At 42.1% G+C, this 27,809-nt stretch overlaps 2 protein-coding genes across 4 annotated transcripts in view; one reads left to right on the top strand and one right to left on the bottom strand.

Annotated features, from left to right (window-relative positions):
- ppme1 (protein phosphatase methylesterase 1) overlaps window positions 1-20,571 on the top strand; it is a gene marked incomplete at its 3' end in the record, with an annotated part of 35,916 nt that extends 15,345 nt beyond the window's left edge. The window contains exons 11-15 of one of the 3 annotated variants that reach the window (XR_013937425.1): window positions 6,304-6,348; window positions 12,265-12,329; window positions 19,686-19,753; window positions 20,136-20,318; window positions 20,436-20,466. Coding sequence is in view for 2 of the 3 variants with exons in the window: in XM_080530110.1 (XP_080386236.1) it covers window positions 6,304-6,348; window positions 12,265-12,329; window positions 19,686-19,757 (182 nt within the window). Of the gene's footprint in view, window positions 1-6,303; window positions 6,349-12,264; window positions 12,330-19,685; window positions 19,758-20,135 lie in introns of those variants that run through there. The other 2 variants (XM_080530111.1, XM_080530110.1) reach the window with 2 other exon arrangements.
- A 5,952-nt stretch (window positions 20,572-26,523) lies between these two features.
- Window positions 26,524-27,477, bottom strand: LOC308155954 (odorant receptor 131-2-like; the record flags this gene model as incomplete). The annotated part of the gene is made up of 1 exon (XM_080529318.1): window positions 26,524-27,477. The coding sequence occupies one exon, from the start codon at window positions 27,475-27,477 to the stop codon at window positions 26,524-26,526; it is 954 nt and encodes a 317-aa protein (XP_080385444.1).
- Between the last annotated feature and the right edge of the window lie 332 nt (window positions 27,478-27,809).

The raw sequence follows: 27,809 nt of genomic DNA, 5'->3' as shown, positions 1-27,809 counted from the left end.
TCTAACATATTCTTCACTCAAACATTCCATATTATACTGAAATACACATTCAACTTCAATTATAGTGCAATAGGAGAGAGGGAGGAGGCGGCTGGTTGCAGCAGTGACTCACTGGGTTCTTTAAAGCAGATGAATAAACATGTTTTATGCCACTTTTAAAATAATAAAGTGAAACCTTCCTTTAAACATGGTATGAAAAAAATGTTTACATTATCAGAAGTTGTCAAGCTGACTTTTTCGTGCCTCCCGTCAACACACCAAGGTGATGTTGCATCAAATGTGTGGCCATGCTCAACGTATAGCCTCCCTCGTACGACTTTCTCGTTGCACAATGCCTACAGTACACACCGTAACTTTTTTATCGACCACCCTTCTTCCATCATTGTTAGAATTGACAGAGAAGCCAAAGTGCTCCCATACACGGGATTTAAATGACGAGGGAGGCCTTTCGAGTTCTTCTTCTCCGCCGCCAACGTTACTAGCACTCGCCATGATACACTTGTTTCCAGCTTCACGTGTAGTGAGTAAACAACAGATTTTTCTTTTTGCATCAACCTATCATTGCGCTTTAGAGTAAAACAAAGCACGCAACTGTCGCGTCTATCTTTTCATGGCAACTCTACATTGTGATTTACAAGAGATATTAAGTAATATTATTAATTAATTATTACTGGTTAAATTTTGCAATTGTGATAAATTGCAATTGTGATCAATTTTGCCGTGATCCGTTACACCCCTAGCTAGTATACTGTAAAGCGATTTTGCAGTATTTCTGTGTAGTATTTGTTACTGTAGTATTTGGCTGTAAAAGCATGGACGCTCACGTTTGTTCTCAACTTATACGTTTCATGCTATTAATCTATCAAACAAGTCATCAAATAAAAACATCAATGGTTCATTACCAGGCCACTTCATGACAGAATACCGGTGCTCTTTAGACTAGCAACTCAGGCTCCTACCCTGCCAGTCCTAAAGCACTAATATTAGAGGAGCGGTAACAAGTGCAGCAACTTTGCTGCTGGACTTCAGTTACATTTCATCCATCAAAGGGAGGAAATGCAACATGGGTTCATATTAAACATATAACATATGTTAACGTTAGCTAGCTAGTTGAGACATCAGCATACTAGCGATTTTTTTGTTATGCTTGTTCTAAAGAGAAGGTCTATAATACATTATAACAACATTAAACTAAGATAATACGATGGTTATCATCATTTTAAATACATTAAAAAATATAAAATAATAATACTTTAAATCCTCAAATAGTGGCCTCTATACCATTAACATGAACAAATACAGGCTGGCCTCCAATACAGGCCAGGTCAAAAAATTAAGAAATCTGGTAAGTAAGTAAAACTTTATTTATATAGCACCCTTCCCAGCACAGATGCACAGGGTGTGCACATATAGAATAAATACAATATATAAAAAAGTGCAAGTTCGAACATCAATGATTAAAAAACAGAAAGGAGACAACATAAACAGGAACAATAAGAAGGCTATTGACTGCCGGCCTGTCTAAACAGATGTGTTTTAAGTAGGGATGCACCGAAATGAAAATTCTTGGCCGAGGCCGAAGCCGAATTTAAGGAAACACTTGGCCGAATACCGAATGTGTATCGGCAGTTTTTAATTTTATCATTGCATAAACTAAATACATTTTGCTTTTTATTCAAGCTTCTCAAAGAAAGAAATTGAGATTGAAAAAAAAGAACTTTTATATATAACTTATTATAACTAATTATCGTGGGATTTAATCTCTACTGCTTTCCAGGGTTCAAGTTAATGATATTCATGATTTGTCTCTACATAGGCTTCAGAAAGTATTTAGACCCCTTCACTTTTTTCACATTTTTGAATAGATTTGCCATCAATCCACACACAGTACCCCATAATCTAAGTAAAAACGTTTTTTAATGTTTGCAAATGTATTAAAATGTAAATACAGAAATACCTCATGTACATAAGTATTCAGACCCTTTGTCACTCTTAAAATTAGGTCAAATGCTAAATGTCTTCAACAAGTCATTCAACAAGTTGAATTGAGTCCACCTGAGTGTAAGGATAATAGTTCATGTTATTTCAGAATGAATATCTTTTGTTTTTATAGTCTCTGGTTTGCATAGAAACCACCGCATGATACAGCTGCATGTCATAAACTCGTGTAGAACAGCTGGGAGTCTGAATATGTTTTCAACAAGGCAACAACTCTGCTTCTCACTCCAATTTTAAATTGAGCTACGACTGCTAAGCTAACTAGCTAGATGAGTGTAAGGTTGCGTTCGTAAAGTCGCTCTGAGAGCGCTGGAGCGCACACTGGGCCCGACGTCATAGAGAAACCGAGTCATTTGATTGGACGAGAGGCATTCCACGAGTGCTGATCGGATTTCCTGAGTGAATTTACGAATGCAGCCAGTTTTGAAAGCGCATCGCCTCGCGCCGCGCGCCTGTTGAGAGTTATATTTAATTGTATTGCGTCATCAAAACACGGCCACTATTCGGTGGTAAACATTCGGTGTTTTCACACATTCGGCCGAATACCGAATGTGCTTTATTTTGCGATATTCGGCCGAATACATTCGGTGGCCGAATGTTCGGTGCATCCCTAGTTTTAAGTTGCCGCTTAAAATGTGTTCTGAAGGAGCGGCTCTCAGGTCAAGGGGGAGGGTGTTCCAAAGCTTTGGGGCCGTCACCTCAAACGCTCTGTCCCCTTTTGTGCGAAGTCTGGAGCTCCTGGTCGGAGGACCTTAGTGAGACGGTGGATGAGTAAGGGTGAATGAGATCCGAGATGTAGGCGGGGGCTTGGCCATGAAAGGCTCTGAAAGCGAACACCAGTACTTTGAATGAATTCTGAGTTGTACCGGGAGCCAGTGCAGAGATGCTAGGGTGGGGTGATGTGGCATGATTTCTTGGACCTGGTGAGAAGCCTGGCAGCCGCGTTCTGGACCAGTTGAAGTTGAGCTACAGATGATTTGTTGAGACCGGTAAACAGTGAATTACAGTAATCGAGTCTAGATGAGATAAAGACATGTACAGACAGTTCTAATTCAGAGTGGGATACAATGGACCGGAGCTTAGCGATGTTTCTGAGATGAAAGAAACAGGTACGTGTCAGGGATTTAACATGTGTATCCAAATGCATGGGCTGGTCAAAGATAACACCCAGGTTTCTTAGATGGGGGCGAACATTGTGTTTGAGGGACCCTAAGTGCGTGGCTACTCTAGATGCTTTCAGTGGCTACAATCAGTACTTCTGTTATAAACCAGACGGTTAATGCGGTAAACTCCTGCGGTAAACTCCTGGTGCCTGTTATATAATGAACTACGGTACCAGACGAAAGTTTGATGTTAATTTTAAAGAGAGAGGTTTACAGTATGTGGCGGAACATTCAGGAGACCTAGCTGCAAGGCACTTTGACATCGACCCGAAGAGAATCAGATACTGGAGAAAGCCGGAGAATGAACTGCGTTTAGCTGACAAGGGAAGAGCACGGCTAGCTGGTGGTGGGAATGTGCTGTGAATGTGATGGTTATATTGTTAATATAACAGTTTAATCTGGTCGTTATATGCTGTAAAGTGTTTACATACCGGTAGGCCTCTTTGGTTAGTTTTGTTGGATGACACAGGGCGTATTTTCACTGTGAGAGATGCAGTGCTGGATTTTGTTGATATTGACGCTGAATCGTGATTCTTAATGACTACGTTTACATGCACACCATATTCCTGTTTTAATCTGAATATGCTCAATATTCCGGTTGGTCAAGAGTCATGTAAACCTGTGCAGAACCCGATTACGGTCATATTCCGATCTGAGAATATTCAGAATAAGACCCCTGGCATATGCCTGTTTGAATCTGAATATTGTGACATGTATACACCTTAATCGGAAAATGACCCTTTTTCTGAATATTCAGTTATGAGTATGCTCGATTCACAGGGAATCCTGGGTTTTGTTGTTGTTAGGGACAGCATAGCAAGCCGGAAGGCGATACACTCATTCGCCATTTCTTCTCGCTCTTGTCTTCCAATGTTGAGGACAAAGTGGATCAGCAGGAGTGTTGTAGTTAAATTGTGGTTCAAAAGCGCAAGTAGGAGAACACAATAATGGAGGACTATGTTGGAAACAAGCATTATGGCCTAGCTGTGGGTTAACGCCCGCTCAACCACCACAACCAAGCTACCAACACTAACGTTACTATAGTAACAACTATTTCCGGACGAATTCATCCGATTTTCCCGCCGAACCACAGGAATATGCCAATTAACATGTAAACTGAATATCCCAGTTGCTACAACACATATAAACACCTTATTTGGAATATTACATTAACCAGAATATTGACCTTAATCGGAAATATGGTGTGCATGTAAATGTAGTCATTGACTGTGCTGTAAACTGGCCAGTGTTTTTTGTTGTTTTGTTTTTATGTGGCATTGGGCACATTTATGTTATATTTTGTTAATACCTGTGGTATTCCAGTTTACTGGTAATCTGATTGTTATTACGATAACTTAACTGTGAAGTTAATGTATTTGCTTTGTGTTTGGTTTGTGCAATGTTTTGCAATAAAAGTCAAGAAATGAAGGGATGATGTCCATGAGAGTTTAATTTTAAGAAATAAAGGCCTCCCTCTAATATAAGCCTGCCTCCAACAAAGGCCTGGTGCTCTCTGCGGCTCAGTAAATAAAGGCCCCGGCCAATAGTATAGGATTTGCGGTAATTACATTTGTGGGTTCCTTTTGTTGCTTGTTGATGATTTTCAAGGCATTCTGGGAGATTTCTTACACACTCGGTTTTTAATGTCCTCTGAAAAAAGTTTGTCAGTTTGGAGGACTATGTAGCCCTACCACTTTGCCTTACCCGTCTATCCTTAACAACCCTAACCCTAACCCTACCCCTACGCGTGAATGCGCAAAAGAGATGGGTAGGGCTAAGTCAGGGGTCGGCAACCCTAAATGTTGAAAGAGCCATATTGGACCAAAAAAACTAAAAACGAATCTGTCTGGAGCCGCAAAAAATTAAAAGCCTTATATAAGCCTTATAATGAAGGCACCACATGCTGTAAGTGTCTATTAAGCTATATTAGCCTACTATCAAAATGACTAAGTAGGCTGCAAATACATAAGCCTTAGCACATATGCATACAACCGAATGCAAACGTATTGTGCTTCACAAAAGTGAAACACTAGGTTTAAAAAGATTTTAACAGAGTAGATGCAATTTCGTGTATTCTGGTGCCTTTTAACAGGTGGGTTGATACTTTTATCTGGCTATACTAGCATGAGAAAAAATATGGATAAGTTTGTAATTTCATCCGGAGGAAGTGAGCAAACCAAGAGATCGTCAGCCAAAAAATAGACAAATCTACAGACTGTAGACTACAGTACCAAATGAAAACTAGCGCTCCCAAATATCATACCTTCTTTAGAAGTTCATAATTCGGAAACGGTTTGAGCTAAAGACAAGCCGCTTTTTGCATTTAAAAGTAGGCAAATAGCGCTCACCGGGAAGCTCCTGTTCATCGATGCGCGTCGCCGATGTCCGTATATAAATCTAGCCACAAAGTTGTAGACAATGTGGATAGTTTCTTGCTTTGCCTGCCGCAGTACTTCGTCAATCCCTGTGGATATAGGTCTACTCTTAAAAAAAAACTGTCACATCCAGTCTCATGTTGGGTCCAGTCAAAATGTATAATACTAGTCATGTGCCAACATATCCGAATCCTATTGGCCCTCGTACAACATTACAGCGTAAGCAGGGAGTTGTAGTTCAAGGAGAGAGACCGCGGCAACGTAAAAAATAAATAATCGTTGTTAATTTCCCTATAATTTGTGGTCAAAGCCACAGGGAGCCACTGAAGATGGGCAAAAGAGCCGCATGCGGCTCTGGAGCCGCGGGTTGCGACCCCTGGGCTAAGTGGTAGGGGCAAGGGGTGTATTGGGATTGGGCCTTCCTGTGGAAAATACACAATTTCAGCAGATGCTGTCTAAATCCGTCATTTTAGGCAGCTGAGATTCCAAAACGTACTAGCTTACTGGTTATGACAATAGCCAGTAAGCCTTCCAGCCTTCCATCTTGTTGATCTTTCAGATATGTTTATAACAATGTTTATAAGGTTTATAAGGTTAATGCCGACATACTACTGGAATGTCTGTAATACTTGAATTTAATTCTAATTGAATAGGATTATGTTTACACATCTATCATATAGAATGGAGCCAGAAAAACAAGTGATACCACTTTTTAGCAGAGTAATACTTTAACTGTACTTATACCTGCAACATTGTCTTCTCTATAGGTGTCGACAGACTTGACAAAGATCTCACAATCGGACAGATGCAAGGTAAGTGGAGGGAGTGTGTCATAGTGTGTCATAGTACAGCATGATGGGTTGTTTCAGTTGACATTTGTAATTGTCAGTATGATGGTGGCAGCTCATTAAAGATATTACACAGACATGGACATATTCACAGCATGTATGTATTAGATCATATTGGATTCATGGTAACTTGAATAGAGAACTGCTTTGTAATTCTTCGTATTCCCCCTACTAACCTTTATGAACTGTTCTCTCCCACCACATACCCCCTAACCCCAAAAATGTTATTGGGACTCTTTAAGAGCATGTCCCCGACCCCAAAAATGTTATTGGGACTCTTTAAGAGCATGTCCCCGACATCCAGTGGTGACGTTTCAGCTAAACCAATAGCACAGTCATTAGCACTAGGATTCATAATCATCTATCATTTAGGGACTCTGGGAGTGCACATTTCAACAGTTTTAGTTTGGGTTTGCTACTGAGCCATAACACTGGGAAAACACTTGGGAACACCCCCCCGCTATCATGCGTCAATGTAATGCTATGCTAACTAATTGGGACTAACTAACTGTGCATAATTAGCCTACACTTGGAGAGAGCAGAGAGTCGGTGTCGAATGCGTCAAGCGAGTGATGAATTGTTTCGATTGTTCCTTATTAAGCAATTTAGGCACCTAGATACGACGTCGTTCAAGGTTCTCCGCTCACAAATGTGTTTCCCGCCACTGCCAATCATGTTTGTACATGAGGATGCAGAAGGTTGAAGCCTTTTGACACAGGCGGTTCGTCCTAGTTTCCCTGGATCAAGGGAGTGTTACGGACAGATGTCTGACGGTTGTATGGCTCCATATTGGAAGACGAAGACGCGTCGTTCATTGAATTTGGACTGTAGATTATGGTCTGTCATTTAAATAAAACCAATGGAATTTTTTCTGAGAAATGTTTCTAGATCACTGTTCATCACCCATTAAAGCAGTCCCTGTGCTGCAGCAGTGCAGCACACAATGCCTACACCCCTGTACAGTCCCCAGTGTTTCCTCTATATGCATTTATTGGTGGCGGGCCGCCACGAAAGAATTTCTTCCGCCACCAAATGATTCAGACAGTCCACTTTGATTCAGGCTGCGCAGAAAGGCAGCGAGTTATTTTGACCGGAGAACAGAAAAAAAGCATGTGTCCCTGAACGCTCCGTCAATCACTGTGAGTAAACTGACTCTGAGAATGTCGTCACGTCACATTTTACCGTAATACCCTATATGTTGGTTGAAGTGCAACATCTCAGCTTTCAGGGACAGTTGGATTTTTTTTCGATAGCACAAACCGTTTAGAAATTACGGTAATTACAATGTCGGGTGCGGATTTGTGCCGGCGGCGGTACATTCGGCGCAGAAGTGGTATCTATACCAGATAAATAATAACCATTTGCTTACGTTATTTTTCGTTTGTTTACATCAGTGGTTCTCAACCTTTTTTGGGCCAGCGCCCCCCTGTCCATTATCCAGGTCTCTTACCGCCCCCCATCAAATAAAAGTAGGCTTATTTTCTTCCCTGAATATTAACGTTGACTAATATTCTGTCTTATATCATTTAAAAAGCATGTCAATGAATGCCAAATAATAGATTTGATTTAACTGGGCAGTTGGAATATCATTATCATTAGTTTACCAGAGAGCAGAAAAGCGAATGTGAATGTGAATAAAAATGCTGTTTCTGAGTGTTGAACAAACCTAGACAAGATCAGAGAATACAAACAGACTGCTACGGAACAGCAGTAATTTCACACATGTCCGATGCAAACAGTAGGCTGCAGAACTGTACATTACAACTAACATTGTTAGTTTTTTTTAAGTGTGCTGGTGTTGCATTTCGCCAAATTGCTGTTTTATGATGCTAATATTTATTCATTTTTTATTGGACTTTGGGGCGGTGGTGTCACAATATGGCGGCAAACGCTAGGGGGCTATTATTTTAATATTTATTAGTATTCTAAGGTATTATTTTCATAAACTGACCACTTAGTTCGAATTTCTCATATCAAAACATATCAAAACGTAACAAAGTTCCAAAGTTCAGAGCTCTGCGCTCTGGGAGCGCTCAGAGATGGGTGCTCTGACTGAAAACACGGTTTTGTCCGAGCGAACTGACCGTTCGTGCATTTACGAACGTACCCGTAATAACACTGCTGACAGCTGATCAATCGCAAGCAGACAGAGTAGTGGTTTCCTATAGCAACAAAATACCCTGACAGCTGTTCGGAGTGCTTATGTGTTCGTTTCCAGGACATCAGAGGAGCAACATATCACTAAAAAGCGATCGTATATTTTAGTTTGTAAACGTTAAGATGATCACATTGCAATGCTAACCTCAGAATGGCACTAGGGATAACATCCACAACAACACTTAACAGTAATACATTTATGTAATATACTGTGATGAACCTGCGAGGGGAGGGGACATTCGTAGCTGATTTCTCTAGGTTCGATTATTGGTAAGCGAGAGAGAGCTTTCCGGACTACGATCGCTTTTTTGAGATAGGTTGTTCCTTCTGTGATGTTCTGGTATGGTGGTATGGTATTAGCACTAATTGTAACTAAATTAAATAAGCTGTATTGAAATGAAGCGAATAAAGTGAATGCGTAAGCGCAGAGGGTAGTGTGTATACGCGGGGAGTGAGTATTTGGCACGACAGGCTTACGTCACCGGCATTAAGGGAGGTCGACACAGAGTGTATTAAGCACGTATTTATTAAGTTTCACAGGCTAGTCAATGTCACAGGCGTGCTGGAGAGAGAGATGATCCAAAATAATAATAATAATAATGTCCGCTCGAACTCCGCTGGCGCACGGCCGCTCCTGCGCGTCCCGCCCGCGAATTTGCGGAACCTAGGATGGTAGGGGAAGGTAGGGCAATACCGCTACCTGATTGGTTGGCGAAGCACTCGTGAAGAGCCCCCTCATTGGCTGGCGGTATTGCCCTACCTTCCCTGCTTCGCCAACCAATCAGGTAGCGGTATTGCCCTACCTTCCCCTACCATCCTAGGTTCCGCAAATTCGCGTCCCGCCCAGCTCCCATCTCCCATCCCGCCCATCTCCGCGGTGTCTCCGCTACACACACCCTTTCAGGATCTGCTGCTGCTGCTGTGTCTCTCTCTCTCTCTCTCTCTCTCTCTCTCTCTCACCACTTAATGCGCGAACGCCCCCCAAGAACACCTCAACGCCCCCCTTTTAAAAATATCTGTTCCAGCGCCCCCCGATGTTGTCTGAACGCCCCCGTTGAGAAACGATGGTTTACATAGTCTGAAACTACAGATCAAGACGACACGAGTGTTTGAATGTTTGTTTGTATCAATGTTGAATGGTGACTGCTAAACGCTGCTAGCGGCTAACGTTTCGTTCTAAAACAAAAGTATTGTAACGTCCCCACTTGGACAGTGGTTGAAATAATGACAGATAGCTTCTCTCATGTAATCTGTGCGTTTAATTGTAAACTATCTCATACACAACTTTCTTAGTTCACCCGAGCTCTCTCTCCCAACGGTCTCAATAACACACACAGCACCCGCCCCCCCCCCCGTGACCTCCACCAATCACCGGGGTGCATTGGCACACAACACAGTAACAGTGCGAACATGAACATGAACTCAAGCATTAATGAACATTAATGAACAGGGTTGTTCTATCTAATTTATTATGTTTGTGTTATACTAATAAATGTAGATCCACACAGGTATACAAACTGAGCTCCGTTTACTGTCAAGTGCCATTCATTCTGACAACACACACACAGTCGTAAAGCTCTAACAGAACGTGACGTCGTAAAGTGCAACAAAGTGCTGCAATGACATACTGTCGTACATAACAATATTGGTATTTGATCACCTTCTATATAAAATCACCTGCTCGGCTTTAATGACTTAACCGCTATTTAAGAAATTATATTTGTTTTCGCGTGCACGCGCGAAAGACGACCACTCCGCCACTAATGTGAAAAATCCTGGAGGAAACACTGGTCCCTGACAAAAGTATTGTCGCTTGGGTACAAGTTGACCTTAAGTGCCCCTCAAATATAATTCTAATCAAAAAATGTTTACAAGAAATGGCTAAATTCAATCCCAACAGCTTTTGAAATAATGTTTTGGTGCAAAACGAAACTGCTGAAAAGCATTCTAACGTTCACAGCTTGGTAAAGCCCACTGAGTCAGTTTTTGCAAAGACAAAAGTCTTGTCACCTTGTCATATGATGCACCCAATCCTAGATTACAGCCTCACCTATGATCAATAATTGATCAATCAATTAGTGGGTGTGTATAAAAAGAATCCCAGCACACCAGACCTTCACATCAACTGCAACTTGACCTCTGACAACATGCCTAAGATTCACCCTGAGACCAAAGCGTTGATTATCAAGAGGCGGAAGACTGCTGAGGTGGCTGACACCTTCAATGTGTCTCAGCGTCAAGTACAAAGAATAAGAAAAAGATTTGAAGAGACTGGAGATGTTTTTGACAAGCCCAGGTCCGGCAGACCCCGCAAGACAACTGCTCGGGAGGACCGTTTGTTGGCTCGAAAATCCAAGGCCAGCCCCTTTTCCACTGCAGCAGAGCTCCACCAGGCCTGGTCACCTCAAGTCCCCGTGTCAACCAGAACAGTTTGTAGAATTCTGTCTCGAAATGGCCTCCATGGTCGAATCAGTGCCCAGAAACCAGCACTAAACAAAAGGCAATTAAAAAAACGTGTGGCATTTGCCAAGACCCACAGCCTGCTAAAAGGATGGACGCTGGAAAAGTGGCAGAAGGTGGATTTCTCAGATTAATCTTCGGTTGAATTACATCACAGCCTCCGCAAATATTGCAGGAGACCTACTGGAGCCCGCATGGATCCTAGATTCACCCAGAGGTGTGCGAGAGATTTGCAGGGTGGAAGGCAATATCAATAGCCTAAAATATCAAGAAGTATTAGCTACCTCTTACATTCCCAACCATAAAAGGGGTCAAATTTTGCAGCAGGATGGTGCTCCATCGCATACTTCCATCTCTACATCAAAGTTCCTCAAGGCGAAGAAGATCAAGGTGCTCCAGGACTGGCCAGCCCAGTCACCAGACATGAACATCATTGAGCATGTCTGGGGTAGAATGAAAGAGGAAGCATGGAAGACGAAACCAAAGAATCTTGATGAACTCTGGGAGGCATGTAAGACTGCTTTCTTTGCTATTCCTGATGACTTCATCAATAAATTGTATGAATCATTGCCGAACCGCATGGATGCAGTCCTTCAAGCTCATGGAAGTCATACAATATATTAGATATGGATCTCACAGCACCACTACTTAATTCACTGAAGTTATGCAACATATTTTAGTATTTGAAGTAAATTATTTGTTCAATTTTCACATTACTCTCTGTAGGCGACAAAACGTTTGTCTTGCCAAAATCTGACCTTTCTGTGTTCATTAAATGATCAATCTTTCTTCAGTGAAGCAAATTTATTTTGGTATATTAAACATACCGTAATTTGGGAGGGTTTTTGCTTTCATATGAGCCATTTCTAAAACCAATGGATTAATTAAAAGTCAGGTTATAAACTGTTGTTTCTACAAAATGGATAAGTGACAAGACTTTTGTCAGGGACTGTAGAGAACCATGGACAGCCCAAGGCCTACACCCCTGTATAGAACCATGGACAGCCCAAGGCCTACACCCCTGTAGAGAACCATGGACAGCACTCACACTCTCCACCATTAGTGCGCAATAAAAACGCTCTATATGAAATAAAGCATTTCTTAAAATGTGTTCTAGGGTTAGGTGGGCTAACAGTGGCCTTAATCAGCAAATCATTTTGAGTACCCCTGGGGGAAGTATAAGGGATGTGTGTGACCCCCCCCCCCCCACACACACACTCACACACACCCACACCCATTGTCACTGTTTTTCTTTTTCCGCAGGGAAGTTCCAGATGCAGGTGCTCCCACAGTGTGGCCATGCCGTCCATGAGGACGCCCCTGAAAAAGTGAGTAGTGGCTCAACAACTAAGCTACTTGGAGCATGTGACTGTCTCTCCTTGTCACCATAATCGAGCTTAACACTAGAACAGCCGTGCCTTTTTTACCTACTAAAAGAGCCCCTCTTTACAATGCTCAAGCTGCTATTTACACACAACAACCACTAGTTGGCCGCTTGTAAACTAGCCTTCTTCCTACACAGAAAAACTGCAAAATAGCTTTATACTAGCTTATCCTGATGTGATTTTGAAAATGTAAGGATACTGGGTGGTAGAACGCACATATCTAGGAAAAGTCATGAAAGGAGGGTCCTGAAATTTGATCGAGTGCAAAGATCTAACACTTTTTTTACTCACACTCTCATGGCTGATTAAGTGTTAAAGGCTGATCCAGAGTTGTGAACTCCAGTGGTCACCCAACCACCGATAGATAGCTTGCTAGCTATTGTACTGTATAGTGGGAAGTAGGGGTGTAACGGATCACGGAAATTCCGTGATCCGTTCGGATCGCCCTCCACGGTTCGGAACGCATGTGTACCGCGGATCAATTGCAAAATGTTAACAAGTAATAATATTACTTAATATCTTACTTAATATCTCTTGTAAATCACAATGTAGAGTTTCCATGAAAAGATAGACGCGACAGTTGCGGGCTACACGTGAAGCTGGGAATCCACAACAACAAGGCTGCGTTCGTAAATCCGCGTTCGTAAATCCGCTCTGGAATCTGAGCGCTGTGCGCTCTTGTCCAATCAAATTACTTGGTCCCTTTATGACGTCGGACCCAGTGTGCGCTCCGGCGCTCTCAAAGCGAATTTACGAACGCGGCCCAAGTGTATCATGTTACGTTGTTCGGCGGAGAATCGAAATGCCTCCCTCGTCATTTAAATCCCATGTATTGGAGCACTTTGGCTTCTCTGTCAACTATGACGGGAGGCACGAAAAAGGTAGCTCGACAACTTCTGATAATGTAGGCATGTTTTTCATACCATGTTCAAAATAAGGGTTCACTTTATTATTTAGTTAAAAGTGGCATAAAACATGTTTATTCATCTGCTTTAAAGAGCCCAGTGACTCACTGCTGCAACCAGGCGCCTCCTCCCTCTCTCCTATCATTTAAATTGAGTGTATTTCAGTATACCGTAATTATGTAATGTTTGAGTGTAGAATATGTTATATATATGTATATATATATATATATGTATGTATATATATATATATATATATATATATATATATATATATATATATTACCAGTTTTGACATCTTGAATGTTTTTGTCACATAGTAAAAGTGGTGTTTTTACAGAATTCAAGGAAAAAGCAGTTTTTATAAAAACAAAAATGTTTTGTGTTGATCCGAAAAATGATCCGATCCGTGACTCAAAAACCGTGACACGATCCGATCCGTGAGTTAGGTGATCCGTTACACCCCTAGTGGGAAGCACTAAGCCATGTTGAGGAATTGATCATTGAGCAACAATAAAAGGATAGTTGTCAACAGTCACTGTAACAGTGCTTACATTTATAGCTACAGTGTATCTTAGTTCATTGGATAATGTTACAGAGAGAGCATGTTTTTCTTCTGGAGAAGTCTCAGAGGGGAGGGGGAAGTGAAAACCAAACACATGGTACAGACATGGTGTCACTTGGAGAAGAACAGTAATGTGCAAACAGTAACGTAGCTACCATACAGTAACATAACTACCAAACAGTAACATAACTACCAAACAGTTACGCAGCTAGCAAACAGTAACATAACTACCAAACACTTACGCAGCTAGCAAACAGTAACATAACTACCAAACAGTTAGGTAGCTACCAAACAGTAACATAACTGTTATGTTTGTAGTTTTATTGTATAATAAACCAGGCGAGGGTCGAGGTCTTCTTTTTAATTAACGATATCAACTTGCCGGTAGGCTACAACAGTAAACCATATTCAAGTATATACACGACTGCGCATGCTTAACTCTGCTGGTGCATGCTGGGAACTGAAGTCTTAATGTTGTTAATACATAACACCACATCTTCCCCCCTATAAATGAAAGTACTTTTTCCTATGCATTCTGAATACTGAATATTCATGATATTTTTCCCCTTACTTTTACTCTTATCCCTTAAGATAGAAATAAACAATAAACAAAAGTTGTTAGTTATGACATTTACATTTATGAACAGTCCTTATTGCCTTTCAGCAATTCTCAATCAGTCTCTGAGGTGGCTTAGTACACCTCTTAGGTCTAGAATGTCCCTCAGCAGCTGGTGATCTGGGTACAGCTGTTAGACCATTGCCAGTGTGGTTCTTCTGCCCGTTGTCAGTTGGTTTTGATAGTTCTGCAGTGTCCTGTTGAATCTCCTGATCTGTTGCTTCTTCATCAGTCGGTTGCAGACGAAGATCAGTGCGATTCCTCCTCAGAGCTGATCCGCTCTCTGTCTGGATCCTGTAGGACCGTGGAGCAACTTCTTCCTGCACATGTCCTCGCTGCATCCATGTACCAGTGGAGAAGTCTCTGAGACGTACACTGTCTCCAGGCTTCAGGTTGGGCAGTTGTTTTGCTCTCTTGTCATGTAGCTGTTTTTGTTTCTCCTTTTGTCCCTCCTTAGCGTGTCTGACTTTGTGTGATCCCTTGGGCGTCAACAAGTCCTCGTGCATCGGTAGGTTGGTGCGTATGCGTCGTGCCATTAGCATTTGTGCTGGTGATAGACCGTTCTGCAGTGGTGCGCTCCTGTAGATCATCAAACCTTTCTGAAAGTCTTCATCTCTGTCATGTGCTTTCTTCATTAGACCTTTGACTGTTTTTACTGAGCTTTCCGCCAAGCCTTTTGATCTTGGGTAATTTGGACTAGAGGTAGAGTGTTGGAATCCCCACTCCCTGGCGAAGGAAGCAAACTCACTGCTTGAAAACTGCGGGCCATTGTCCGAAAACAGTTCACAAGGGACCCCGTGTCTCGCGAACACGGTCTTGAGGTAGCTGATAACTGCTTTGCTGGATGTAGATTGGAGTGCTCCAACATTCAGTTCAGTTAGAGTAGTAGTAGTGTGACTACAATGTAACTCTTTCCATTACAGTCAAACAGGTCAGCTCCCACTTTGTAGTAAGGTCTGGTAGGCACAGGATGAGGCATCAGCGGCTCTGCTTGCTGCTTTGGTCTGTAGGTAAGGCAAAGTTCACATGATGCTGTTGTCTGGTTTATATCTTGGTTGATTCTGGGCCAGTACATCGCCTCTCTTGCTCTGCGTTTGCACTTTTCTTCACCTAAATGTCCTTCATGTAATTTTTGTAGCATTTCTTTGCGTAGTGACACTGGTATGACGAACTTGCTTCCCTTGAACACTATGTCATCCACTACTGTGAGCTCAGCTCTGCACGTCCAGTAGTCCTGTATTCTCTTTGGACAGTTTGTTTTGTTTGCAGGCCATCCTTTTAGTATTGTCTCTTTGAGCTCTTTCATTGTTTCATCTTCTTTGGTTTCTTTTCTGATCTGCTCGGTTCTGTCAGCAGACACAGGTAGTGATGTCACTATCATGTCCACGTATGCCTGTATTTCTGCGCTTTTCTCTTCGTCTGCACTTTCCTGCTTGTCGACTGCTCTTGAAAGGGTATCGGCAGTGCACATGTACTTCCCTGGTGTATACGTCATGTTTACATCGTACTTTTGCAGTCTGATTAACATGCGCTGTATCCTCACGGGACAGTCATTCAGTGGCTTGGACATGATGGACACCAACGGCTTGTGGTCGGTTTCAACTTCAAAAGCTTGACCATAGACATTGATGAAACATTTCACATGCGTACGTACTTGCTAGAAGCTCTTTTTCAATTTGGGCATACCTGGTTTCCGCGCTTGTCAAGGCTCTGGATGCGTAGGTGACTGGTAGCCACTGCTCGTCATGTTTTTGCAATAGCACTGCTCCCAGGCCATACTGTGATGCATCTGCGGAAATCCTGGTGCTCCTCTCCGGGTCGTAGAACTTCAGCACAGGCTCTTGTGTTAGAGTCTCCTTCAGTTGCAGGAAACATTGTTCCTGTTCATGGGACCACATCCATTCATTTTTCTGTTGGAGAAGACACCTGAGGGGTGCTGACTGTGTTGATAGCTGAGGTATGAACTTTGCAAGGTACGTCACCATCCCTAGGAACCGTCTCACCTTGTCTTTGTTCTGGGGCCGCTCCATGTTCTTGATGGCTGATGTCTTTCTCAGATCCGGCTTCACTCCTGCTTCAGAGACTACATCTTCCACGAAGGTAAGTGTTTTCACACCGAACTCACATTTTTCCTTGTTCAGTTTTAGGTTGACTGTTCGTGTCAAGTCCAGCACTTGTCTCAGTCTTGTGTCGTGTTCTTCCCGGGTGGACCCCCATACGATTACATCGTCCATCATGGTCTCAACTCCTGGTATGTGCTCGAATATCATGTGTATTGTCTTGTGGTAGACCTCTGGTGCAGACAAGATACCATACGGCAGACGAAGGGACCTGTACCTGCTCTCAGGCGTGTTGAAGGTACATAGCTTTGAGCTCTCCTCTTCTAGCTTGAGTTGCCAGAAACCTGATGAAGCGTCAAGCTTACTGAACCATTTGGCGCCAGCAAACTGCGACATGATTTCCTCTCTGGTAGGTAGCTTGAAGTGCTTGATTGCTTTATTGAGATCCCTTGGGTCTAGATAAATTCTCAAAGCTCCGGTCTTCTTTAGCACTATAACCAATGAACTGACCCATTCTGTAGGCTCATCGATTTTCTTGATGACCTTCATTTTCTCCATGCGTGCAAGTTCCTCTTTCAGCTTTTCCCTGAGTGCGAACGGAACCTTCCTGCAGGCATGAACAACTGGTGACACATTTGCATCCACATGTATTCTGTGCTCTCCAGGCAAACATCCGAGTCCCTCGAAACAATCCTTGTACTCCTCCATGAGTGAGTCATGATCATTTGCAGTCTTAGATGTCACTACAAACACTCTCTTGACCAGGTTGAGCTTTTCACATGCACTGAGCCCTAGAATTGTCTGTACGCTCTTATCCACTATCAGTAGCTGTGTCTTGAACTGTCGTCCCTTGCTTTTGATGGTAACTATACAGCTCCCCTTGACTGGTACATTTTCTCCAGTATATCCTGTCACCTTCATCTTCACAGGATGTATCTTGCTCTTTACTGTCAGTGTTTTGTAGTCATTTATAGATAATAGGTTTACCTGGGCTCCAGTATCAAGCTTGAATGGTATGATTGTCTCGTTTACCGTCAAGGGCACAATCCATTCAGCTTTGTCAGCATTGCAAGTCTCAGTCTGCACACTGTCCACAAATAATTCATCCTCCTCTTCTTCAACTGTGTGGACTTTCTTCTTTGAAGCCCCTGTACAGCATTTTGAGAAATTATTCATCTTCCCGCAGTTGTTACATAGCTTGCCATATGCTGGACATGATCTGGGTTTGTGACTGCCTCCACATTTACCACATTTGAACTCAGTAGCTTTCTCTCTTGGTTCCTTTTGCTTGGTAAATCGCTTGTTATGCTGCGGTTCTCTTTTCACAGCATGCACGGCCGTCTCTTCCCTGCGCAGCTCCTTTGCCTGTGCACGGGTGGTCTCTGCTGCTCTACACATGCTAACACACCTCCAGTGTCAATCCATTCTCACGTAGCAGTCTCTCTCGGAGTCCATTATCTGCTGTCCCACAGACAATTCTGACTCTGACTAGTGAGTCCTTTAGATTTCCAAATTCACATGTTTTGCTCAGTGTGTGAAGCTCTGCCAAGTACTGATCAAAATGTACTCCTTGTTTCTGACCACAGGTGAAAAATGTGTATCTCTCAAACGTTATGTTGTGGCTTGGTAGTAATCTTCAAATTTAGCCATTAGTATTGTCAACGTTAGGTTAGCCTCGTCAAGCTGAAAGCTATTATAAATGTCCAGAGCATCTTCTCCAATAACATGTAGAAAAATGGACGCTTTCAGTTTTTCATCATTTCCCCCAGCTCCACTTGCAGCTAAGTATATGTTGAATCTCTGCTTGAAACGTTTCCAGTTATCAGCAAGATTACCAGTCAACTGCATACAGGTGGGTGGAGTAAGCTTATCCATGACGACAGGTTGAGGTACAGGGATTTCTACTACTTCAATAACTATCATCTGCTTGTATTAACTGTTCCTCTGTTTCACCATCACTGGCACAATTCACTTGAATTAGCTAGCATATCGTTTCATTTCTTTTAGCTTCCCACTACTCACGCGATGTGTAGGCTATCTTTGGCTCCCTCTCGTGTATAGCGTTTTTTTCCATTTTCATTCGTGGCTCTTTCGTGGCAAATTGCAGAGTAGTTTTTCACTTTGTCCTGTCTTCCTAGCCAACGACCGCTTCTGACACCATGTTATGTTTGTAGTTTTATTGTATAATAAACCAGGCGAGGGTTTAAGTCTTCTTTTTAATTAACGAGATCAACTTGCCCACAACAGTAAACAGTAAACCATATTCAAGTATATACACGACTGCGCATGCTTAACTCTGCTGGTGCATGCTGGGAACTGAAGTCTTAATGTTGTTAATACATAACACCACAATAACTACCAAACAGTTAGGTAGCTACCAAACAGTAACATAACTACCAAACAGTAACAACATAACTACCAAACAGTTACGCAGCTAGCAAACAGTAAAGTAGCTAGCAAACAGTACAGTAGCTACCAAACAGTAAAGTTAGGGTGACCAGGTCCCAACAAACCAAATGTGGGACAAGGAGTATGTTTGTGTGGGACAATGTGGGACACCCTCTCAACAGGCCCGGACCGAACTTTAGTTGCCCCTGGTAGCATCCGCCCCCCCCCAGCCGAGTTGAGAGCTATGTCTAATTGTAAAAATAATATGCATTATATATATGCATTTCCATTCTGTTTTCTATTCTGTTTGGTTTATTCAGTAGCATCCAATAGACTATGCAGATAAAAACGTAACAAATATATAACAAATATATTTTATTTGAATGTGAACCTCACAATTACGTATCTGTATGGAGCAGAAAGTGAAGTCAAAGTGCAGTATCAAGTATATTAATAAAGAAAAGTAGCATGACAGTGTTATGACCGGGCCTGTAGATGATTGAGTATGTAGGCTATCTAGCTAACATAAAACACAACTCTGCACTCATTCAGACAATGACAGTGATAACAACTGGGCAAAGGATAAACCGACACCCGACCATGACAGGGGACAACATTGTCAACATTGAATCAACATTGAGATTTGAATTTTAAAACGAGCTCAAATTCTATTGTCTAGGGGGGAAGTAAGTCTATTGGCAGTTTTAAGTGTAAGAATGCCCTGAGAAGGGAAGGTTCATGATGTTTTCCCCCATTCCCCGTCTTCAGGTAGCAGACGCCCTGGCCGCATTCATGGTCCGTCACAAGTTCACTGAATTCAAGGAGGGTTTCCTGTGGTAAGGAATTTGTCGCACATACACACAATTTTACATTGCATTTCGCTGTATATGAAGTACTATTGGTGAATTGACATGGCAAAAATATGTTGCTGAAACAGGCAACTTCAGACACTGCACCGAAACACTGTTCGTGTTTTGGATGTAACTAAAATGTCATTGTGTCACATATACAGTAACTTACCCAGAGAAATTGTGGATGTCACACAGTATACAGTCACACCCGTGCACTCCCACCAGTATAATAAGAGTCTCATTCACTGTTTTGAACAACACCTTTTTTGCTGTCAAACTGAGAGCAGAAAAGAAGACGTGTACTGTGTAATTTTCCTTGTTTGTTTGTTCATGGTTTTGTCTACCTTTCTTTTGTTATACTGCATAGACGAATCCCAGTTTTGCCATGGACTCAACCAGCAGTCATAAAGAGAAGACAAGGAGGTTCATGGACACCATCTTCTGCCCATGACTCTGGAGAATGTTGATCTGTCTAAACTAAATAAACATGACGACTACTCAGCTGCAAAACATTCTCAGCACTTCAGTTCTTACATTGAAATGACTTTTTGTAATTATTTTTGTTTTATTATTATTATTATTATTATTATTATTATTATTATTACTTTGAGAAATGTAAATGTAGATCTTATGCCACTTATGGTTTTGCATTTCTTTTGTTTTTAAGATGCAGGGATTTGCTTTACCCCCATCCCAACTTTCAGTTGGATGCCCTTTGATGCCATGGCTGCTTGGTGGGTGACTGCATCATGTTGTGCTATGTGTTAAACATTGTTGGATTTTACGAATGATGATAAAAAATGAATAAGAACAAATTCAGAGATCGTTGCTTTTTGTTTGGTTATACCAGTAGATCCGGCATAGAGTAAATGTACTGTGGTCTTGTACTGTCAGGTTAGGAAGACACAAAACAACATATAGACATTGTAACAGACACAGCAAGAACATATAAGACAGGACATTATTTGAAGTTTGCTGGGATATAAAATATAATTGTATCTGCATACATATTAAGACATTAAGTTACAGTGCCCAGTGTAAGGGTTAGGACAGTGAAGCATTCTTCTTTTGGCTGTACACTCCAAAAGGTTGAATTTTAAATCAAACATCAAATCAAACAGTTCAAATAGAGATTGCCACCTTTTATTTGATGGAATTTGTGTAAATATTGGTTTCACCGTTCCTTTTTTTATGCATAGTCCCCCTATTTACCTGGTAAAGGTACCCAAAAGTAACAAAAAATCCAGTGCTATATTACACAGTACCTCAATGATGAATGGATCCTAGAAACCAGACAACAGTAATGGCAATGGCAGTTATTTTTGGAGATGGCCACATAGCATTCCAGTGACATCTCAGCCAAGTTCAGTGGGGCATTGAGGGATGTGGTGGAGGCAATCAGGATCAGCAGAGAACAAACAGGCTTCAGTACTCCAGGGCCCAGTTCGAAATGTTTCATCTGGATCAGAATGATCCTGATTCTGTTTTTGCTATCCAGGATCAGATCTATCTGGCTGATTTTGATGCATCTGGCTGATCCAAATAAACATGTTGAACAACTGGGCCTAGAGGTGAAAAGCTGTTGGAAGGAGGCATTGAAGAGCATGTGGGTGAAGAGGATGTAGTGGGGGAGGTCTCTAAATGTTGGCCTACTCCTCAGAGCCACTAGCGTAATACTGTTCACATACAGTGCCACAGTACTGGGCTCCAACAATTTAGATCAAACTATGAATGCATTTGAATGAACTTGAAATCAAACAATTACTGTGAGGTCAAAGTAGAGACTACCATTAGGGGTCCCCACCACGCTGGGTATCTTCTCTGGTGATGCTCTGCCAGGCCGGTACAGCAACCATCTTCAGTTATTGTTTGTTAGGATAACTAGTGGTTTGCACCTTGCGTCTGTAGTTTGGCTGATGTGCATGGTAGTCTCTGACACGTTCACACCTACCCCCTGGAGAGTGTTACTGATCTGTGGGACAGTTGTTTAGGGGGTTTTGGTCATTCACTGTAGAAGTTTTGCTTGGCCTACCAGCCTGTTTGTGATTGCTGAGTTCACCAGTGGTTTCTTTGTTTTTTATTCAATGTTACAAACTGTTGGTTTTGGTAAGCTTCCTTGACTTTCATTGACTTCTCTTTGGTCCTCCAAATTCCAAATAAAAGGCAAATGTAAAGCCTAGAATGAATACTAGATATTGACAGCTCAGCTTTTGCCTCTGCAAATGATGTGACAGAACACGCCTATGGGCAGAGATCTGTGCCACTAGAAACTGAATTTGAATTACTGACATTTGAATTTGAATTGATCATTTTGAATACTTTAATTTAAAAAATGAATTTGAATCACATAATTTGAATTTGTATTGTTTAACTTGATTCAGTTTTTCAATTCAGTTATTCAAGTTAAACAATACAAATTCAAATTATGTGATTCAAATTAATTTTTTTAATTCAAATTGAGCAATTCAAATTCAAAGTCAGTAATTCAAATTCAAAGTCAGTAATTCAAATTCAGATTCTAGTGGCACATATCTCTGGCCATAATCCGGGTCCTTAAGGAAGAGCAATCGAGCGCTGATTGACCTAACTCCTTTTCGGCCAATCAGCACCTTTCATTAACGTACCCAAGGAAGTTTAAAGAACGCACTCCCAGTGTTGCCAACTTGGCGACTTTGTCCCTATAACTGGCGACTTTCCAGAGCCCCATGGCGACTTAATTAGTGAAAAGCGACCAGCGACAAATCTAACTTCCTTTTCTGGTCATTTGGGGAATTACTGTAAAGCATCTAACATATCCCGTATTCCACGGTTCACGTTACAACCGAGCTCAGGAGAGACGAGTAGGGATGCAGTCTATGGCAAGCGAGGGTTGCCGTCTCCTCTCTCCCTCAACACTCACTCCCGCGGCCAGTCTGATAGAAGCCGCGGGGAGCGTACCGTTGTTCCCCAGTTATTACCAGTTGTTGTTATTACCAGGCAGTGACAGTCTATGGCTGCAAAAGGCACGGTCGCCCCTAAACTTTAGCAAATATATTGTGGTTAACTTAAGGACCCGGATTATGGCCAGAGATATGTGCCACTAGAATCTGAATTTGAATTACTGACTTTGAATTTGAATTACTGACTTTGAATTTGAATTGCTCAATTTAAATAAACATTTTTTATTTGAATCACATAATTTGAATTTGTATTGTTTAACTTCAATCAAGTTAGACAATACAAATTCAAATTATGTGATTCAAATTATTTTTTTAAATTAAAGCAGGGCTCTCAAGTCTCACGCATTGGGCGTGAGACACACGGGTTGAAATGCGGCGTGTGAACGGGTTGAAATGCGTGTGTCTCACGCCCAATGCGTGAGACTTGAGAGCCCTGTTAAAGTATTCAAATTCAAATGTCAGTAATTCAAATTGCACAGATCTCTGCCCATACACACCTGTCAGTCCAATTTTCCAATACTTTTGGTGCCCTTAAATAGGAGGACTATGCATGAAAATGATTGTAATTATATACATATGATCTATCTAACCCAGGGGTGCCCACACTTTTTTGAACCAAGATCTACTTTTCATGTAGCCAGTCTGCCAAGATCTACCAGTCTAGTTTCAACATCGCAAACGTACACGCACATACTACAAACACACACACACACAGTTCCCAGCCTGCATAGTAAACTCACAATACACTTTCTCTCTCTCTGTCACACAGCCACACAGGAGAAGACCATCACAAACCCTCCCTCTTTGCTATTCTCGCTCACACACACACATTCACACACACACATTTGCCAGTCTGCATAGGGAGCCATAGCACATACCCTCCCTCTCTCTCCCCCCCTCTCTCTCTCTTCCCCTCTCTCTCCCTCACACACACACACACACTCACTTTCACTCACACACTGACAGCCAGTCTGCAGTACCATAGCCAACTACTGATCCAACAAACAGAAAAGTAAACCAGATACAAAACAGGTAGTTCCCTAAGTTTGAAAGGAGGAAATAAATGCATTTCTCTACCTTAGTGGGAGACCTGGCACTGGGAGGAGGCAGCTAGTTTCTAGTAGTCAGGGCTGTAGGAGCTGAAGGCAGGCTGTAGACAGGCTTGCAAGGTGTCATCAGCCACTGTGGATCTGTCATCGAAAAGGCAATCTGCAGCCTCGAGAAACTATTTTTTCCACAATTTCGACGTTTTTGAATGACTTCTTGTGTTTAACAAGAACGTGACTGACGCGATAAGAAGCTATCGTTGCAGCCGTAAGTTTTCGCTCTTTTGCCACATTTCCCTTCTTCGAAATAGCCATCGTAGATTTGCAGATCAGACAGACGCATTTCCAATATCACATTGTGTAAAAAAGTCCTCCCATTCTGGATGGAAGTTGTACGTTATTGGTTTCTTACTTGGTCCAGCTTCCCCACTCATTTGTATACCCTTTCTTTAGTATTATATAGTAAATAGTAGAAATTGGAAGGCTAACTAGGTAATTAGTCTCGCCGGTATTTTGTAATTGGCGCTGTTGACTGCGCATGCGTGGTGAACCGTGCGTTAGGGTGTATGTGTGTTAGGTGTTAGGTGAAAAGATCAGATCTCAGACTGGCTTAAGCGGGGTACACACATAAGGATTTTCAAAATCTTAACCGAAATCTTATCTGAGACAGACCCCACACATGAAGATACAAAATCTTGGATTGAACAGCCTTGATCGTATTGTGTGTGGTGTGCGCCGATTTTCCCATTTCAGCACCCCACAGACATAAAGATTTTCGTTACGACAGACTCCCCAAGCCAGAAATCTCGTGTGAACCCATCCTTTTAATATTGCCTTTAAATTACAAGATAATTAAATTAAGATTATATAATGATTAAAGCACTTTGAGCCGCAACGTTTGCAGGAAAAGCGCTATACAAATAAAGTTATTATTATTATTATTATTATTATCTAACGTAGTACCCTGACTGACCTGTATGAGACAACCATGTGCGACAGGGCAAATAAAGTGCCTGTAGCTCTTTTCATTGTCTGCTGTCACATATGTAGGCAGAGCTTCTTATTCGGCTCAATAAGCTGTTGATCAGATCTTCTAGAACTGTCTGCACACCATTTAAAACAATGAAACTGTCATGTGTAAAATCATTTTTACGTTTTTATGTGTTCATTTATTTCTAAACAGTTCAAATTCAAGTTGATAGCCCTACCACATAGCAGTCAATACTGTATGAAACCAATGGGTATAATACGCTCAACTCAATATTTGATTGGATATGTCATGCAAGAATATGTCAAGAGTCGTGATAAATCGACACATTTGTAATGTCATGAACTACGTAAAAAAATACATCATTAATCAGATTGTAGAGTGCAGAAGGAAGATTTGGAATTGCAATCGTGCTGTCATCTCCCCGTACAACTTGTAACGTTCCGTCCCTAAAAGGTGAATTCATGAGGCTGGAAGCAAAGTCATAGCATAGGAGCTTTATTGTTACGGTGTTGCTGTAATATGCGCCAAGAATGATGCGGCATTCACCCTTCTGGATGCGCTCCAGTTGATCTTTGAGCCAGGATATACAGTGGGGGAAATAAGTATTTGATCCCCTGCTGATTTTGTAAGTTTGCCCACTTACAAAGAAATGAACGGTGTATAGTTTTAATGGTAGGTTTATTTTAACAGTGAGAGACTGAATATCAACAAAAAAAAATCCAGAAAAACACATTATATAAAAGTTATTAATTGATTTGCCTTTGATCGAGGGAAATAAGTATTTGATCCAAACAACAAAACATGACTTAGAACTTGGAGGAGAAACCCTTGTCGGCAAGCACAGAGGTCAGACATTTCTTGTAGTTGGTCACATCTCAGGAGGGATTTTGGTCCTCTCCTCTTTGCAGACCCTCTCCAAATCCTTAAGGTTTCAAGGCTGGCGCTCGTCATGTATGTTGATGTTGTTTGTGTCTGAATGAGGAGTAAGCTACAAATGAATTGCCCCCAGTGGGATCAATAAAGTTGTCTGAATCTGATGTTGTTTTCTCCTTTGTTATATGTTCTGTGATGTTATGTTGATGTGTCTCTTCTTTGTAATATGTTTTTGATGATGATGATTTCTTGTATATGTTCTGTGTGGATCCTAATAAATCAAATCTAAATTACACTCAAAGATATTGATGCCATCTACATCGGGTCGAACCGGTGTTGATCAGGTTTCGACGAAAATACACCGATTGATGCTATACTTTCTCCATGTAGTGTTTATCCTATCATAGTCTTGCAGTTAATTGACATTGTTCATAAAAATGTGAATGTAATAGCTTAGACTAAGCCTGAGTCAACCTGGGATGACAGGATAAATTCTATTCATGAATGATTTATTGATATCACAGCAGTTATAGGCAACTTCAAGAGTAATGGGCCGTTTGGCCTTTTGACCTTTTAGCCTGGGATGAAATGACAACAGTTGTATGGTTGGTTTTTAATGAGCGGATAGTAACATTCAAAAACAGTACTGATGTTGTATTTCATTTGTGCATTTAAAGACTGGTGAAAGCTGTCACACACACACACAATTACAGGGAGTTTTGGCTTGTGGAAACTCAAATTGTGTCTACTTTTTTATTTTCTCAACTGAGAAATATTTTGCTTCTATATTGATAATTTACCAAGATGCATGTGTGTTGGTTCAAACTGCTGAAGGACATTGGTGTGTATTACATTAGCTGAAGGACATTGGTGTGTATTACATTAGCTGAAAGACAGTGTATTACATTAGCATTTCCTTGAGGTCTGTGGGGGCCCTACTCTCCTGACACAGCAGTAGATGAGGTGCTGTTTGAAGGCTGGCCTGAAGGCCTCGTCCCTCAGGCCGTAGATGAGGGAGCTCAAGCAGCGGGGCAGCAGCAGCACTACAAAGAAGTTGACAAAGCGCATTTGTCTGTAGACAGCTGAAGGCAGCATGGCCAGCATGGCCTCCAGCACCACATACAGGAAGGACATGAGGGACAGGCCCAGCTGCAGGGCGTGCAGCATCACTGTGCGCATGGCCCGCTGCGCTGACCCCTTGTCAGAGGAGGCTGAACGAGCCTCCAGCATGATGGCCACATAGGTGAACAGCAGCACTGCCGTCACCGCCACGAACAGTAGCGCGTTGAGGACCACACCTTTCTCTGTCTGCCAACTGGCCGTCTGAAGCTGCTCGAGCGTGCACAGCGCGGGTGACAAGAAGAAGGAAGGCTCTGCGAGGAAGAGAGCACACACATCTATTAGCACACCGATGCAGCCCAGCACCCACACAAGCCCCACAGCCAGCCGGGTCCTCCCCGGCGTGGTCAGCTCGCCGTGGCGCAGTGGGAAGCAAACAGCCGTGTACCTCTCCAGAGACATAATGGCCAGGTTGAGGGGGGCGTTGGTGAAGGTTGTAGTGGATAGCAGGATCATCATAGCGCAGGCGGCGCGTACCACTGTGAAATAAAAGGCCGCCAGCAAGTAGAGAACCAGATCGATGGCCAGGTGGAGGGTGTCGTTGAAGAGCATGTGGGCAAACAGCATGTAGCGGGTGGTGTAGCGGAAGGAGGGCTTTTTCCATACGGTGAACAGCATGGCCAGGTTGATGTAGATGAAGAGAACATGGGTGCCCGTTATCAGGAACATCTTAAAGCAGCGTTCGTCTGTAATGGCAAACCATATGGCCTGCTGCTCCACTACACTGAGTGGCCCCGACATGTTGGTCATCTGGGCTGAACCTGTTGAATGAAGATACAATACTACCCAGGTGAGGAGGGGACTAATGCTGTTCAGGCATTGGTGTAATTATCCATTGCATAGTAAAGAGTAAAAGAACATGGTGGGTACTGTTGTCTTTCACAATCTCACTATCACTCATCAATACAGCAAACATTGACATGCCTCTTAACATAGGGACAGAACATGGTAATTAATTGGATTAAATGTAAATAAAACATGTACAAAGCAAATCAATTAATAGATACATCAAAGTTAATATTACATTTAACGACCTTGAATCCTACCTTGCTGCCTTGCCAGTGATACTTACT

The sequence above is a fragment of the Nansenia antarctica genome, assembly GCF_963989245.1.
Source record: "Nansenia antarctica genome assembly, chromosome: 4".
In the NCBI taxonomy this organism is placed as follows: domain Eukaryota; kingdom Metazoa; phylum Chordata; class Actinopteri; order Argentiniformes; family Microstomatidae; genus Nansenia; species Nansenia antarctica.
This window is presented reverse-complemented; position numbering and strand designations above follow the sequence as displayed.